The following is a 14990-nucleotide window of genomic DNA, read 5'->3' on the forward strand; positions in this document are numbered from 1 at the left end:
CAAATTGTATGATTATTTACGCAGGACACAGAGGTTGGAGGCAGTGTTGACTTTAAATATTTCTAATAAAGTGGTGGACGATGGAAGAAGTCCACTTTGCTCGTGGCCCCTCTTTTATTAGCCGTTAACTTTCAGCCTGCAGGTCCAGCTAATGGATCAGAAGATGATGATCATTTACATTCAATATTGGGATCAAAACCGGGTAACTAGCTAACAGAAAAGCTATGTAAAAATCAACAAAATAAGATGTAGTTGAGCTGCTATCATTTTATTTTTGCACTGCTTATACTCATATTAGACAGTTACTCTGACCAGAATCATTTTGCGTATGTCATTCTCAATTTGTGTTTTAGACAGGAAGATCATTGGTGCAGCACGCACTCCAACCTCCATTTCCTGTGTATATAATCAACCTCTTTTTTGTTTAGAAGTTCCCCAAATAATCTTTTTTAAAACAACTGCTTTTAGCGTTTTTTTTTTAGACATTAAAGTTGTTTCAAGACAGGTGGAGTTTAGCTTCATCCTCTAAGTCCAGCTAATCTGAATTCATACCAAAAGGCAAGACCTTTTTTAGAGAGCCTCACTGAAAATATCCCAACATGTCCTTTATGTCAGGAGAATGTGACTCAGTCCCAGTAGAAAAACGTGTTTTCTGTTTTCTCTGACTCACATTTTGTGGCTGCTTTGCTTGGCATCTTGCTTGCGCAAGAGGCTACTCAAACATTCCCAGTTGAAAAGAGTGAAGGGGTATGATTCATGATTTAACTCTGCCCCACTCAACCCAAGCAAAAAAATTTTAAAATAAAAACAGAACAGTGAAAACAATTATATACAACTGTATCCAACAGTTTATAGAGACAGGAACAGAAACCAGTAAAAAAAAATGAACGCTGCAAACAAGCCCTGATGTGATAAATGATCACCAGGCTCCAGTTTTCACCTTGAACACAACAGTCCTGCTGTCAGTTGCTGCTGTCTGAGTCAGCATCCCTCACCATTACACACACACAATCTGTTAGCTGACTTCAAAAGACTGCAGAATCTGCCATAACTGCACTTTTTTTTCCTTTTTCCTCTTTCCTCCTGGATTTAACCTTGCAAATCAACAACATCTCCCACCCCCTCTCTGTGGACATGTGTGCATGAAAAAAAAAGAAAAGCTCTTACATGTTCGAGTGAGGCTAAGAAGCATGTGAGCAGAAACTGCACCTTTTATGTAGAGAAAAGTCAGGGCAGGAGCAGCATCTCTGAGGTATTCCTCACTGAAGGGGCTATTTTTAGCTCGGTAGATGAAGCAGGACGAGGTGAGTGGGCCATGCCACGGTGTCTTGGTGTTTGCATGTTGGAGTGTGAGTGCAGGGCGTGAAGAGACTGAGCAAATCAACATGGGCACCTTGAGGAGCATGTCTGCTTGACTTGTGTAAAAAGGATACAAACAGGGAGTCCTGCTTGGAGGTCCCTCAGCGAGCAGACAGAATGCTACACTGCAGCAGCAGGGAAAAGCCAGAGAGAAAGGTCCAGGAAACTACAGGAGGTTCTCATGTCTGGCGCCCGATCAAATCAAGCCCCGCTGCAGCACATAATGCTCCCATGCTGTTCATGCAACGCTGCAATCTGTCCCCTAATGAAGGAGACGCTCTAAGGAAAGGTCACAGACACTCAAATACTCCACATCCGCAGACCCTATAACCCTCGAGGTAAACAGGATCCTGATCCTCTAAAACGAGTCAGTTTGAATTAAATTCCCCCTAGCTTTCATTCCCAGATACACTAAGAGATGAACAGAGAAACCAGCAAACAGCAGCACTTTGCAGATCCAGCTATATTTAGCGCAGCACCGGTGCAGCTACAACACAAGACAAAGACTTCAAACCGCTGCTCTCACACCAAAAAAAAAAGGCCATCTCATTGATAACCAACATGCAAACAGATGGCAATCAAGGTCACACAGCTCTCTGTTTGATTCCTTAACATTGAACAATATTCAATGTGCAAATTAAGTTCATTAGGTTGTAATTTCACAGTGATTTTTCTGTAAGACATACAAGCTGTGTTTATACTCATTGTCAGTGTTTGACCTTCAAAAATACAAAGTCAGGCAGATTTCTAAAACTGCTGCCAAAAACCGCTGAATTCTGCACTTTGTAATTTTATCCCGGCACTTTACTGTTACTAGCTAGAGTTTTCTGTAAAATCAGCTAAATTCATTTTAGATACAGCTTGTGACCTACAGAACAATGTGTTATGATATGTTATTTCATTTATTTTTATTTTGGCTGTAAATTGATAAGATACCACCTGCACACATACAAAAAACACATCCATCAAATCAGAAAAGGCGTCAGTTCTTTGAAGTAGGTTCGTTCAAAATTTTTCTAATGTTTGCAATCTCCACATTTAAGGTCGGGATGCCAAGAGGCTCAGTGGTAGAACCTCTGGTTTGATTCCCATCTGGCCATATGCTGCTGGACTTCCCTGGCTTTCTGTCTAGCTACTGTTAAATTCTTGCCAATAGTGCCATTAAAATAATCCTCATTCAAATAACAAGTTTTCTTTGCTTGTATTCCTATTTAAAGGTTCATTCCTTCCAGTTAGCCCCATCATTCATGCATCTGCAGAAAAGCCTAATCTACTGCTTTCATTCAAGCCAACCCCCCAGGAAAGTAAATCAGAAAGTACCTCATTGCTCCATGGTCCTAAAGAGAGAAGACAGATTAACTAAAGTTTCATGAGTTCAGACTACATTCGCTTTCAAGTTATGGAAAACCCTGTAAGTATTTAAGGTGATTTTCTTTTGACAGGGGGCATTGGGGATGAATTTTTAAAAGAAGTTTTCTTAATTTCTGAAAAGGAAATTCCCACTTGCTTTTACCCAGCTTACTTTTAAGAAGAAAAAAAGCAAATGTTGCTGTTTACTTCAAAATCTTTTCAAGATATTCTCTTTGATGTCAAGATTATGAAACAATGCTATCATTTATCATATAAAAAAAATCATTACATTATTTCTCAAAAAAAAGGGCAATGTGGTGCGCATTCAGTTCAGTTCATACCATGTCTAATTCAAAAATGTGAAAAAGCTTTTGAAATAAAAAAATGTTGCCAGAATGAATTTTTTTTTTTATCATTCCACATTGTATAAAAGCAATTTCACACATTTTTTTAAACTGCTGTAGCTTTTTATTGTTAATAAATAGATTTAGGTTGGGATGGATTAAATATTTAACATCTGCATAATTTATGCTTAGTAATAATTTATGGAATTGTTTTGGTTCTGTCGTTTCCTGGATATACTTTACCTTTAACCCCTCTTAGTTTGTTTATGCTGAATAAAGGTCCCTTTTGTAACAGCCGTAATTGTGTAGTGTCTCTTTAAGATACTCTAGTATTGCTAATGATGTCACAAGTATGCGCCACGGCTTCTCTGTAGAGAGCGTGGGAGAAATGTGCTAGACGGACATGTTAGCTCCCTAACTTTTCAGTAATGTTACGGGTTGTTTGGACTCTGCTCAATTTTCATGTCTGATAATATAGCAGCCGTTCAACCGGGCTTTGTAAGGTTGGTGAAGAGCATATTTATTAAAGGACAACACTGTGGAATTCCCGGTACCAGTGTGGTTGTGAGTTTTTGACCGTCCTGACGAATCTGCCGCCTCCTCTCCTCCCTTAAACACAACCCAAGCGATACAAATGGCGCCCGAACATTTTATCTTGGACCTCAGAATGCAGTATCTTCTACCAGCTGATGATTGAAACGCTGAGGAGGTACTTTGCAAAATAGTGGATGTCTGCCATATGTCGTGGGAACGAACCAGGCTAGCCCAGACGCAGACGACGGAGCGTTTCCATGGCAACGAGCGGAGTCTTCAACGCTGTTTTCGGTATATAATAAGGCCCCCTATTAAAACCCTTCGCCGTGACAACTGCGCTGCCTGGCCGTGAGACGGATTATGCTTTATAATTTCTGAATGTGCATGTATGCAGAGTGCAGTGAAGCGGAAAACCCCTCATCTGCTGAGCTTTGGTTTTTTTTTGGTTTTTTTTCCTGAACGATCTTTCGGAACTTTCTCACTGGGCTCCGCTCTGTACCGGATCAGAGCTGCAAGACAAATTCATCGGAGAAGATACGAACTGAAGCCGTGGCGCATACTTGTGACGTCATTAGCAATACTAGAGTATCTTAAAGAGACACTACACAATTACGGCTGTTACACTTTCCTTCCTTCCGTTGTCTCTCTCTCCGTCTTCCATTATTTTTTCTTTACTTCCTTCTTCTCTTGCTTTCTTTCTTCGCTTCTTTCTTCCTCTTTCTTAATAATGTGATAGTGACTTTTTATATTAGTAAAACAGGCACACCTTTGTCTGGCATATTTGCTAAAAGACTATATTTTACATCAGAACAAATGACTTAAACTCCATTAAGATATGAAAGCAAGGGAAACCTTTAGACGAGCTTTTTGGAAGGAATCCGTGACATAAAGCTGTTTAAACAATACAAGGATGGCAAACCACAAAACCATTGTCTCTTTGCTAATTTCAGTGCATGACTATAAAGATGTTTCTATCTGCAGACTGGCAGCTGAGCAAAAATGATTTGTAACCATTAAGAACCAGCAGGCTGATGTTTTAAATTACATCATCCCTGACTGCAGTATCAGAAACTAATGCGCCATTAATCAATCTATTAATGCTATTATATGATATATAATACATGCAATTTGCTCTTAATTACTGATTAAAATCAATATTGTTTTCTTGTTTGCTCCAGCTAGAAAACTCTATTGTTTGTTCCTAAAAAAATAAAGAAACCAAAAAGTCCATAATCTTTTTGTTAAATTTGCTTTCATTTTATTTTAGTTCAACATTTCCTAGAAAACATGTTACCAGGCAGACCTAGCTATTTTCTTTCTAACGTCTTTGCCGTTTCAATTGTATTTTGCATGTCATTTGAAGATTAGATAGTAGCATTAATGTGGCTGCATTTTTAACTCCAGCACCGATAGCAATATAGACTTTCTGCACTCTTATGCGACTCTTAAATGCCATTTCAGCAAAGTCTGAACAGCTAAAAACATTTTGAATAATTAAAGACTTTTTTATGTTTCACCTAATGTGTCTTCCGTAAAAGAGGTCACAGTGGTTCTGCTGGGTCATTCTACCTCTGCATTGGCCCTGCATTGTAAAACATTTCAGCCACATTTAGTTGTGTCAGCTAACATCAACCTTTTAAGTCAAAGAAACAATGCTGATTTTGAACTTTCTTGGACTCAAGTTATATCAATGAAAATTAAACAAACACTGAGTACTCATTATGTTGGAATAATTTTTTTTTATTTGAATTTAAAATGTAAAATGCTTCCTGTAATATTTTTTTCCTAGATTTTCAATTGCTTTGGTCATGTTCCTTGATCACAATGTATTGTATCGGTCTTTGTTGAATTGTCTTGACGTCCACAACATTAAAGTATAATTTAATTGTATGTCTTAACATGCAAAATGCTTGAACAAGTTATTATAACTTCAAGCATTTTTCTATACATTTCCGTTACATTTTTTCCCCAATAGCGTCCTGAACTGGTAAATTGCTGCCGAGTTTCTCCAAAAAACGTACGAAGCATTAGATCAACCAGTTTCTGAAGTAGCTCAAATGTACATCTCGTGAACTATGAACTGGCAAATATATAGTGTGTATAGCCAGAAAACAACACATTTCTGATAATGAAAGGACATGGACAAGGTCAACAGTTAGAGAGAGGAAGAGGAGTGAGGAGGCAAAACAAAGGAAGAGGCAGAAGCAGCCGAGGACATCCACCAGTTTCCATCGCTCCAACATCATCAAGATATGATTTGCGACCCACAATAGGATGCTGATGGAGTTCCTCTCGTTATTCCTTAACTCCATTGAGGATTTTTTTTAAGCATGGATATGAAAAGTAATTCCTCAATCACTGCATGTAAAGTTTTCTATTGTTTCTTTTCCTATTTCTAATTCTATTTTTGCTTCTTTTTTTTTCTTTGTTTCCTGTGGAGCTGTGTTTTCCTTTCTGTATGACAATGACGCGGTCTTTCAACAAATTACAGAAAAATCCTAAATGTGAATTTTGCCATTGGTCTCCCTCAATCACAGTTTGCACTACTTGTCATCTAAACGTTGGCCATAGTTTACAGTAGAACATGACAAGAGTCACTGCTATATTGACAAAATGACTAATCAATTTGACTGTCTCATCCAAACATGATAAAACATGGACTTGTCATTCTGAGGCACTAACATGTTTATTGACATATTTAATTTTGAGAGATGAACTAAGACTTTTGAGAAGGAAATTGGATTTTGCAGGTAACCCATGCTATTTTACTGTACGAATTGATTTGAGAAATGCACCAAAGTGACTGTAATAAAATGCATGTAGCTATTTTGTTCATGCAAATTGTATCAAGATTTTAAATTCTGTAAATAGAAAGTAAGTAGTCATTTTAACTTAATCATGTGAATGAAACTATAGTAATATATATATATATGTGTACTTGTTTAGCATGGTGAAGAGTATCTATGTGAAATAATTACTTGGCTTATATTACAGTGCTAAGCTAAAACAAGTCACAATTCAAGATTAGTGAGCTATCAACTAACTTAAAAAACAATGTTTAGACAACTTGTCTCTTAGTGTTAAATCAACTAAATGAACTTTAGTTTCTGAGTTAAAACAAAAACAATTTCCCTGTTGACTTTATTTGCTTTTTAAAGGCAGTATGTGAACTTTATTTTCAAATTAAAACACCTTCAAATGTTTTACAGTGTGGAGGCTGAAGCTTAGAGTAAGTATGAGATGGGGCACAAACAAAACTGACTTCCATGTTCTGAAAACAGCTCCAGATCAAAAACTGGCAGAGGTTTATGAGAAAGTTACTTTTGTAACCTTTAAATTGTCTTTACATTTGCACTGAGTGATTACACAGTAAATGGAGGAAGCAACACCAGTGATCTTTTTTTGTAAAACGCATACTGAGAACACAACATGTAACGGGTTTCCAATCAAGCTGTCTGACATTTAAGTAAAAAGCCAAAACATAAAGGTTTAGGTGAAAAGTGCAACACTGATACTGTCTTAATTTTCCACTGGCTAATTACTCTAACTTTCATGTTTCATTCTTCAAACATGTTTCACTCAGGAAGATTATTGGTGCTGCACTGCCTTCTTCTACTTCCACTTCCCATATCACTGGCTTCTGTGTAAATAAACACCCAAGAAAAATTTATATTGTTGAAAAAGTCCATAAAATAGTGTTAGAGTAAACTATTAGGATATTTTTGCTGTTGGACGTGTTTAAAGACTAACAAGGTGTTGGCCTGTCTCATAATGGCCCTTAGCTTCAGGTTCCAGGAACAACAAATTGGGACATAAACTAAATGAAGAAACCAAGAAGATTATTTACGGCAGTTATTTTAGTAATTTATGATAACAAACTAAAATATTTTCTATCCATGGAAGATACTGTATTTGCTACATTATCAGGTCTGAAGCAGCTATACTTTCACAAGAAATTACTCTTTACTTAGCTGCTCTCTAATTTAAACAGCTGCCATGTTACTTTGCTAAGATTACATTTTTGGAAATGGCAAAGTGTTTTGACAAGCTGATCATGAGTCGACCAGGATAATTTCCTAACTATGGGACCCTGACCAGAGTAAATAATAATTGCCCATGCAATTGCTCAAGAGTATGGGGACAAAATGGTTTGTTCATAGTTATGAAATTGAAGCAGGAAGGAATGAAACTGCAACTTTCATTGCAGTTTCATTCTGAGACCCAGCAATACATTTTTGTCCTCTGTGGAGGACATAGGTTTTTTTGTTCATAACTCTGAAACCATACATGCCACTGTGTTAAATCCTGTTGGTCCTTAAAGAGGACATCCTGGGCCTCAAAATGTGTTCATATTTGCCACAAGAGAGTCCCGATGTCCTCTCCAAAGGACATACTGTAATAAATAAATAATAACATGTTTTGAAACTTTTTCAATTGTAGTGATGTTTTTTCACTCCAAAGAGTCATGTAGTGAAAAAAAAAAAAAAATTCAAAAACTTTTTTTTTTCTGGGTCTCAGGAGATATGGGTCATATAGATAGGGAGATTTTATTGCTTTCATCCTATCCCGGAATCTCAGATAAATTGCTGCATTCTGATGGGCTGAAGGAGGAACTTGGCCAGTGCCCCATTAATGCCAGAACCACAATGTGTGAAATTTGGGTTCAATTTGGCAATCGGCCCAGTCGACCTGGAGCTGATGTGGCATCCTTTGATTACACATAAGGGAACAATTACTGATAATAACTTCAAAGAAGTTCACTCAAAAAGACTGAGCTATTATTGTTAGAAGTGAGATCACTCCTAGCAATAATCACAGCTTATTGTAGAGAGATAAAAAAAGAATAAAAGAAGTTGCATGTGCTTACTTGTTCAACGTTAGATCCAGAACAAATCTGGAACCGAATGCCTCTAACTGGAAACTGGCCTGGGCGAGGTGGACTGTCTGGAGATGACACAAAAATGTTAAAGTTGTACATAAAAAAAAAAGTCGATTTCAACACCCAAAGCAGATTAAATATGTTCATTCAAGACAATTCAGTTTCATGCCACAAAAGTTTATTGCACCCAGGGGGAAGTAAGACATTATAGGAGCTCTGATTATGCACTTTTCTGTTATACTCAGGTTCTCATTGGTTTTTCCAACACAAGCCCATCTCAGAGTGAGCTTACCTGGTCAGCCGCGGCCTGGTTCTTGGCATGGGTGTTGAGGTCATGGTGGGTGCTCTCAGAGTCCTCATTCAGGTAGTAGATCAGCCGTGAGGGGTAGGTGATGGCATGCTGTGCTGCATGGTGTGTTGTGTTGTCTGTGGCAGGTGCTGCAGTCGCCTGTTGCTTCAGCAGTGCTGACACTGCGTCCCTCTCAACCTTGTCCTCTACTCCTTGGGAAGCTGGATTTTAAAAGAAATAACACATCTGACTTATCTAAAGCACAAAGCTGCCATTCTCTGAGGAAAGCATGACATTGTTCGTGGAAAAGCTCAGCTCCATCACATTTTCAGTTAAATGTGGTGATTTCAAACAAAAACAAAATTGCTTCATGCTTGACTGCTTTTAATGGGCTTGTAACCAAATGAAAAGGTTTATCCAAAACGAGTCTCAAATTGATTTCCTGTGACTGTTATTTCTTATGTGGGAAACGAATTTAATAGAGCTGGACGCTTTTTAGTGTCGGAACAAAAGATGCTGTTGTCATGCTGTTTTTCATGCACCATCACGTTGGAGACGCCGCATATTAAACAGAATAATTTCCCGTGATTTGTTTTAGGGAGATGAACGAGCACGGCGCACGATTAAGCGCAATTTTTTTCTAAACATTTAAAATATATGTACATCTCATCAAAGGAGTTGAGTGTTAAAAATCAAAATAAATAAATAATAAAAATATCTATCTTCTTTTTAAAACAACAGCGAGCTGTTGCAATACGCACCGGATGAAGCCAGGGATGGATGGAGCCAAGGCGAGAGGACGCAGACGAGCGAAGTGGCGAGAAATATCAAATGCATGATTCATATTTGATTGCTGAAATAACCCAATATCATCATCACAACGACGCTGTTAATCGCTGGGGGCCCATCATCGTGGCGCGGGAGGGGACAGGCCGTGTGGAGGGGGGGTCTTTCTTCATGGATCCATCCAGGAGACACCGGGCTCTGCTGCTGCAGTAGTGGCTGAGGAGGATGAACAAGGGGAGGAGGGGGAAGAAAGGGAGGAGGGAGCCGAAAGAAGGCGGTGGCCAGGCAGATACACACTGTAGGTTGATATACTGGAAGTCAAGCAGCAGCAGACTCCTCCTCAGCGTGGCCAGTGATGCCCTTCACACTGACAGGCAGACACAAACAGAGGCATGGAGTGACGGCAACGTAAAATTAAAACCCGGTAAAAAAAGAAAAAAAGAGAGAGAGAGAAGACGTTGCATACATGTGGGGAAGCTAAAATTAATTTTATTTAAAAAAACAAAACTGAAAATTCCAATAAAGTGAATGTAACAGAAGCATTTCTGCAATTTATTCTTTTATTTCTAGAGGTAGTAAGGGACTCAATATGTAATTCCATGAAGTACAAAAAAGTGGTGATACTAAGCAGAGGACACTCTTCAAGATAAGAAAGGATAGAGAACATGAAATTCCAGTGGCTGAGGTGGTGCTTGTATCCATGAGTCACAAAATGGCTTCATGAAAATTGCTATGTGTTGTAATCCACGACATAAATTACAGACGCTGAATGGTTTCATTGCCTCAGAGAAACAATGACTCAACATTTTGGCGTCTTGTTTTTAAAGTCAGATGTTTACAGACACTGTGCTAGCCTTTAAGCGGTTTGGAAAGCTCATGTGATGATGTTATGTAAGCTTCTGATTGGTTAGTGTTTTCACATTTGCATTAAACAGAGGCACAGCTGACATCAAGGGAAAATCAAAGAAAATTTTCTGGGGAGATTTTCTTCCCCAGATGATCTTCACAAACAAGTCTATACCATCTGGTTACAAACAACTTGATAAGAGTTGACAATAGGACAGCAACAACACCCCCAAAAACAACTCAAACTGCAGTTTTGATCTAACTGCAGTGAACTGATTTAGATCAAAAGAAAATAAAATTATATTTGAGATATATAGGAAAACTGGATGATTTTGGATCAAGTAGAAATCTCTTGAGACAGCACTTAATCATCAGGTAAAGATCCATCCATCAAGGTTGGAGTGACTTTCCACCTTTAAGGTCTTGACCAAAAGGCCCCAGGTCTGATTTCACAGGCTTAACACAAATATCTAGTTGTGTTTTAGCACAGAGCTTCAAGATTGAAGAGCTGCATCAGGATTGTGAAAGTTACAAGCTGAAAAAATGAATTCTTATCTAGGAAGCTTGGGAAGGGAGGAAATTTAGACAAAATTCAATGCGCTGCCAAATTTCCCAAGAGCTTATACTTGTGAAAGTATAAACTCATGTTTATACTTTCACAAGTCAAGAATGTTTAATCAGAAAACATTTAAAGGCATTTTAAAAAGATGAGAAAGCACAAAATCTGTGGGAAAGAGGCACCGCTTAAACACACAGTCTTCCCCTACTATGAAACTGCGGAAACACAGATTTATGACAAAAATGAAAGAACATTATGTGGAAATATTGAAGCAATATTTCATGACATAAGCCCGAAATTTGACTCTTGGAGACAAATGTTTCATCCAGATGGACAATGACATTGTGAACATCACCAAATTAGTTATAAAGTGGCTTAGAAACAACAGAGTTGATGTTTTTGATCTGCCTGATCTGTATTTGTACTGGAAATAATTATTCTTAGAAAGAAAGGACACACATAACAAAGAAACATGGTTATTATAAAGAAGATGTTTATTACCAGAAACACAGGAAGTCACACAAAATTTAAAAGCTCTGATATTATTTTGAAATTTTTAGTGTTTTTTTTACACTTTAACATTCAAAGCTATTAAGTAAAATTATGTGACAATGAATTGTATTTAAAAGCCAATTCCTTCGTTTCTGCCGTAGATATTACAAGATGAGTCAGATATGCACCGCAAGCCAGACTAAACAGGCTACACCATCAACACGGAGGACACTGAGCGACACTCCGCATGGTTTCCTGATGGCTGAATGAGAGAATTGTTAATTGAAAGACAATATAGTTAAGGACTTTACTTACTAGTGTAAAAAAAAAAAGATTAACTGAGTGACAAGAGCAATTAGATGGTGACTGCTTTACACAGTTTTCTTGCAGGATGTGTGTGTTCTCCAGTATATTTGTCTCTGAGTATAAATACTATCTGTGGAGGAGACTGACTGAGAAAACTTGTAGTCAGGAATATTTTTCATTGATACCTTGGTTATTAGACACCAGAGATTCACTAGACTCCTGAGGAATGTAACATCATGTTCAAAAAATGCGACTTATACAGACTCACTGGCTATCGGATGGAATAAAAAATTTAAAAAGTTAACAGCAATGTCTGTCAGGAAGCTCTGCAATGTTTCAGGCTGCACCAGCATAAAAAAGGCTGGCTAATTTGACACGAGCAGTAGCAATAGCTCCCTGTAAATAAAGACCTGGTGAAACGCATTGTGTCTATTTTAAAGTTATGAAAACTGTTTAATTCCACTTAAACAGGCAAGCTGGGTAAAGAGAGTGTCTATTGTAGAAACAGGAATGACACCTAGAGTGACTCTTGAGGAGCAGCAAAGATACACAGCTCAGGTGGATCTATCTATAGCCACTAAAACGATATTTGCAGCCATATTCACACAAGCCATGCAACCATGGAAAGAGCACCTATTGGGAAGATGATTGGCATGAATAGAATAGAATAGAATAGAATAGAATAGAATAGACAATAGGTTCAGATTTACAACATAAAATAAAAAATAGCATTCTCTGATTCTGAGAGATGTCCAACCGAGTGAGATCCTTTTTAAAAATGTATAAAATTGCTCTATATTAGTGCAAAGATTTAGTGGCTATGGTCTTTACAACTACTGGGATGAAAAATATGATGATGCTGTTTGGAATATGGATTGAGTTAAATACAGGCTAATTTTGGAGAAAGATCTGTAGTAAGCTAAAATTATCTACACTACAACTGGGGCAGAGGTTTCCCTTCCAGCAGAACAACAACCCCAAACAAACAGTTCATGTTCCAATTAATCAATTTAGATCAAAACCTCTTCATGTGTTAGAACGGCCTAGTCAAAATCCATACCCTAAATCAGTGACTACATAGAAAGATCTGACAATTTAAGCCTGCAGATGCTCTCTGTTCAATCTGATACAGTCATGCCCCAAACAACTTCCTGTTGTAATAGCATCAAAAAGAGATTCTACAAATTATTGTCTCAGTGGGGCTGAATAAATTTACACGCTACAACCTTTGGATTATATTTATGTAAAACAAAAAAAGAGAAAAAGTCACTTTCCTTCCACATTACAATTATGCACCATTTTCTGAGTCAAACTCAAAATCCAAATAAAATATATTGAACTATGTGGGTGGAACATGGAAAAATCATATAATAGTTTATGGGCTGTAACCCACTCTAAGAAGCATAATAACTTTGCAGGATTTGAGCCTGTGAATAGTGTCCAGATATATGCCTTTATTTTTGGCTTAATTTGATCATCATAAAAAGGTTGTTTTTTTTTTTTTTATCCTTATATCCTCTCAAAGATATAAGAAAATCTTAATGATTTGGAATCAAGTAGATATCTCTTCAAACACAACTGCAGCACTTAATCATCAAGTAAAGAGCTATTCATCAAAACTGGAGTGGCTTAAAGGGCTCCACAGAAAGACCCCAGGTCTGATTTAACAGGCTTAACACAAGGATCTAGTTGAGTTTTAGCACTAAATGTCAAGATTGAGGAAGGCTGGAAAAATGTTAGGAGAATATTATTTGGCCAGATAACTGCTTGGCTGCAACATGCTGGGTACGTTTTGTCCTGATTACGAGAATGATTACCTTGGCAATAAAAAGCCAATGTACAAACTGACATAATGAATCCATATCTCATAAGCTTGCAAAGGCCGGAAAATTAAACAAATCCCACTGCTTTGGCAATGTTAACCTCAAAGGGGAAATAGTCTAATCAGGCCAAGAATGTGTAACCAGAAAACATTTTCAGAAATAAAAAAAATAAAAAAAAGTGGAAAAACACGTAACTTGTGGGAAAGTGCCCCAGTTATCTTGGAACACGGTGGCACTGTGGCACTTCTGCAGAAACGTTACAAGCCATTGTTCATTTTGTGCATATCTCACTGAGAGAAAGCTCTTTTTTCCTCAGTTTTTTCTAGCTCCATGTAAATGCTCTATGTAGACATGCTGATGTTCAACACAATGCAAGTACTTCATTTTTAAGCTTCCTGGGATGTGCAGTCAGGTTCACCACTAAAAATCACACAGACACGCATATGATGACGTAAAAGGCCTCATCAGTGTGTGAGATCAGTTGGGTAATGTCTTTGTGGAGAAAATGACCCCTCATCACCATTATCTATGCCTCTTTGGGAGCTGGAGTTTGGGTGTGCACCAAGGAAGGTCATTAAACAAATGCACACTGGATCTGTGAGCTGTAGAACTTTTTGTAATTCTCTAAACAAATGAATATGTAAATTCAGCCCAGCTTATAACATCTGTAGCTCTCATAAACTCATTTTGCAGACATATACACTGGCTAGCAGTTGTATTTATAACCCCCTTAACTTTCCTGACATGTTTTCGCATTACAGCCACAGACCTTAAAGTATGTTTATTAGGGTTTCAGGTGACAGATCAAAACAAAGTGGTGCATGATTGTGAAAATTGAGAAAATAAATGTAGTTTTCAACTTCTTTTTTGCTTGTTTTACAAATAAAAATCTGGAAAGTGTGGCATGCATTTGTATTCAGCCTTTTGAGGCAACAATGAGTAAGTTATAAGTTGAGGAACTCAGCTTTCTAAAATAAATAAATAAATAAATAATGGGGTTTGTGGCAGTAAATGTATAATTTAACAAGAGGTAATTACCTTTCAAACAGAATTTGACACGTTTGGAAAGCTTGTTTCCCATGAATAAAAAATAATTACATAATCATTAAATGTTTTCTTTGATGATCTGAAACATTTAGCATGACAGCAAAAGAATAAATCCGTGAAGGAGCAATACATAGCACTGCGTGTGAGGGCTGATTGATTCAAAGCGGACAAAAGAATAACGACCAACATAATTAGGCTATTCTGTCCCAAACGTGTTATCCCATTAGGCATTCAGAAGGAGCAGGTTGTAAAAAAAAAACAAAAAAAAAAACATCTAGCGGGAGAAACAGGCAGCAGTCAATACACAATTGACTGAGGTACTCTGCCTAAGAGACACAAAATATGCGAAAACAATAGAAGCAGATGACTTTTCAAA

The 14990-nt window shown here is 37.6% G+C and overlaps 1 protein-coding gene across 4 annotated transcripts in view; it reads right to left on the bottom strand.

Moving 5' to 3' along the window:
* adam23b (ADAM metallopeptidase domain 23b) overlaps positions 1–9815 on the bottom strand; it is a 29586-nt gene extending 19771 nt beyond the window's left edge. For 2 of the 4 annotated variants that reach the window (XM_028022813.1, XM_028022814.1), the window contains exons 1-3: positions 9517–9815; positions 8759–8976; positions 8455–8531 (exon numbers count right to left, since the gene is read on the bottom strand). In XM_028022813.1, the coding sequence (XP_027878614.1) occupies positions 8455–8531; positions 8759–8976; positions 9517–9592 (371 nt within the window). In that variant the 5' untranslated portion in view covers positions 9593–9815. The remainder of the gene's footprint in view (positions 1–8454; positions 8532–8758; positions 8977–9516) is intronic. The other 2 variants (XM_028022811.1, XM_028022815.1) reach the window with 2 other exon arrangements.
* Positions 9816–14990: the final 5175 nt, after the last annotated feature.

Source organism: Xiphophorus couchianus, chromosome 7, assembly GCF_001444195.1.
Source record: "Xiphophorus couchianus chromosome 7, X_couchianus-1.0, whole genome shotgun sequence".
Lineage (NCBI taxonomy): Eukaryota > Metazoa > Chordata > Actinopteri > Cyprinodontiformes > Poeciliidae > Xiphophorus > Xiphophorus couchianus.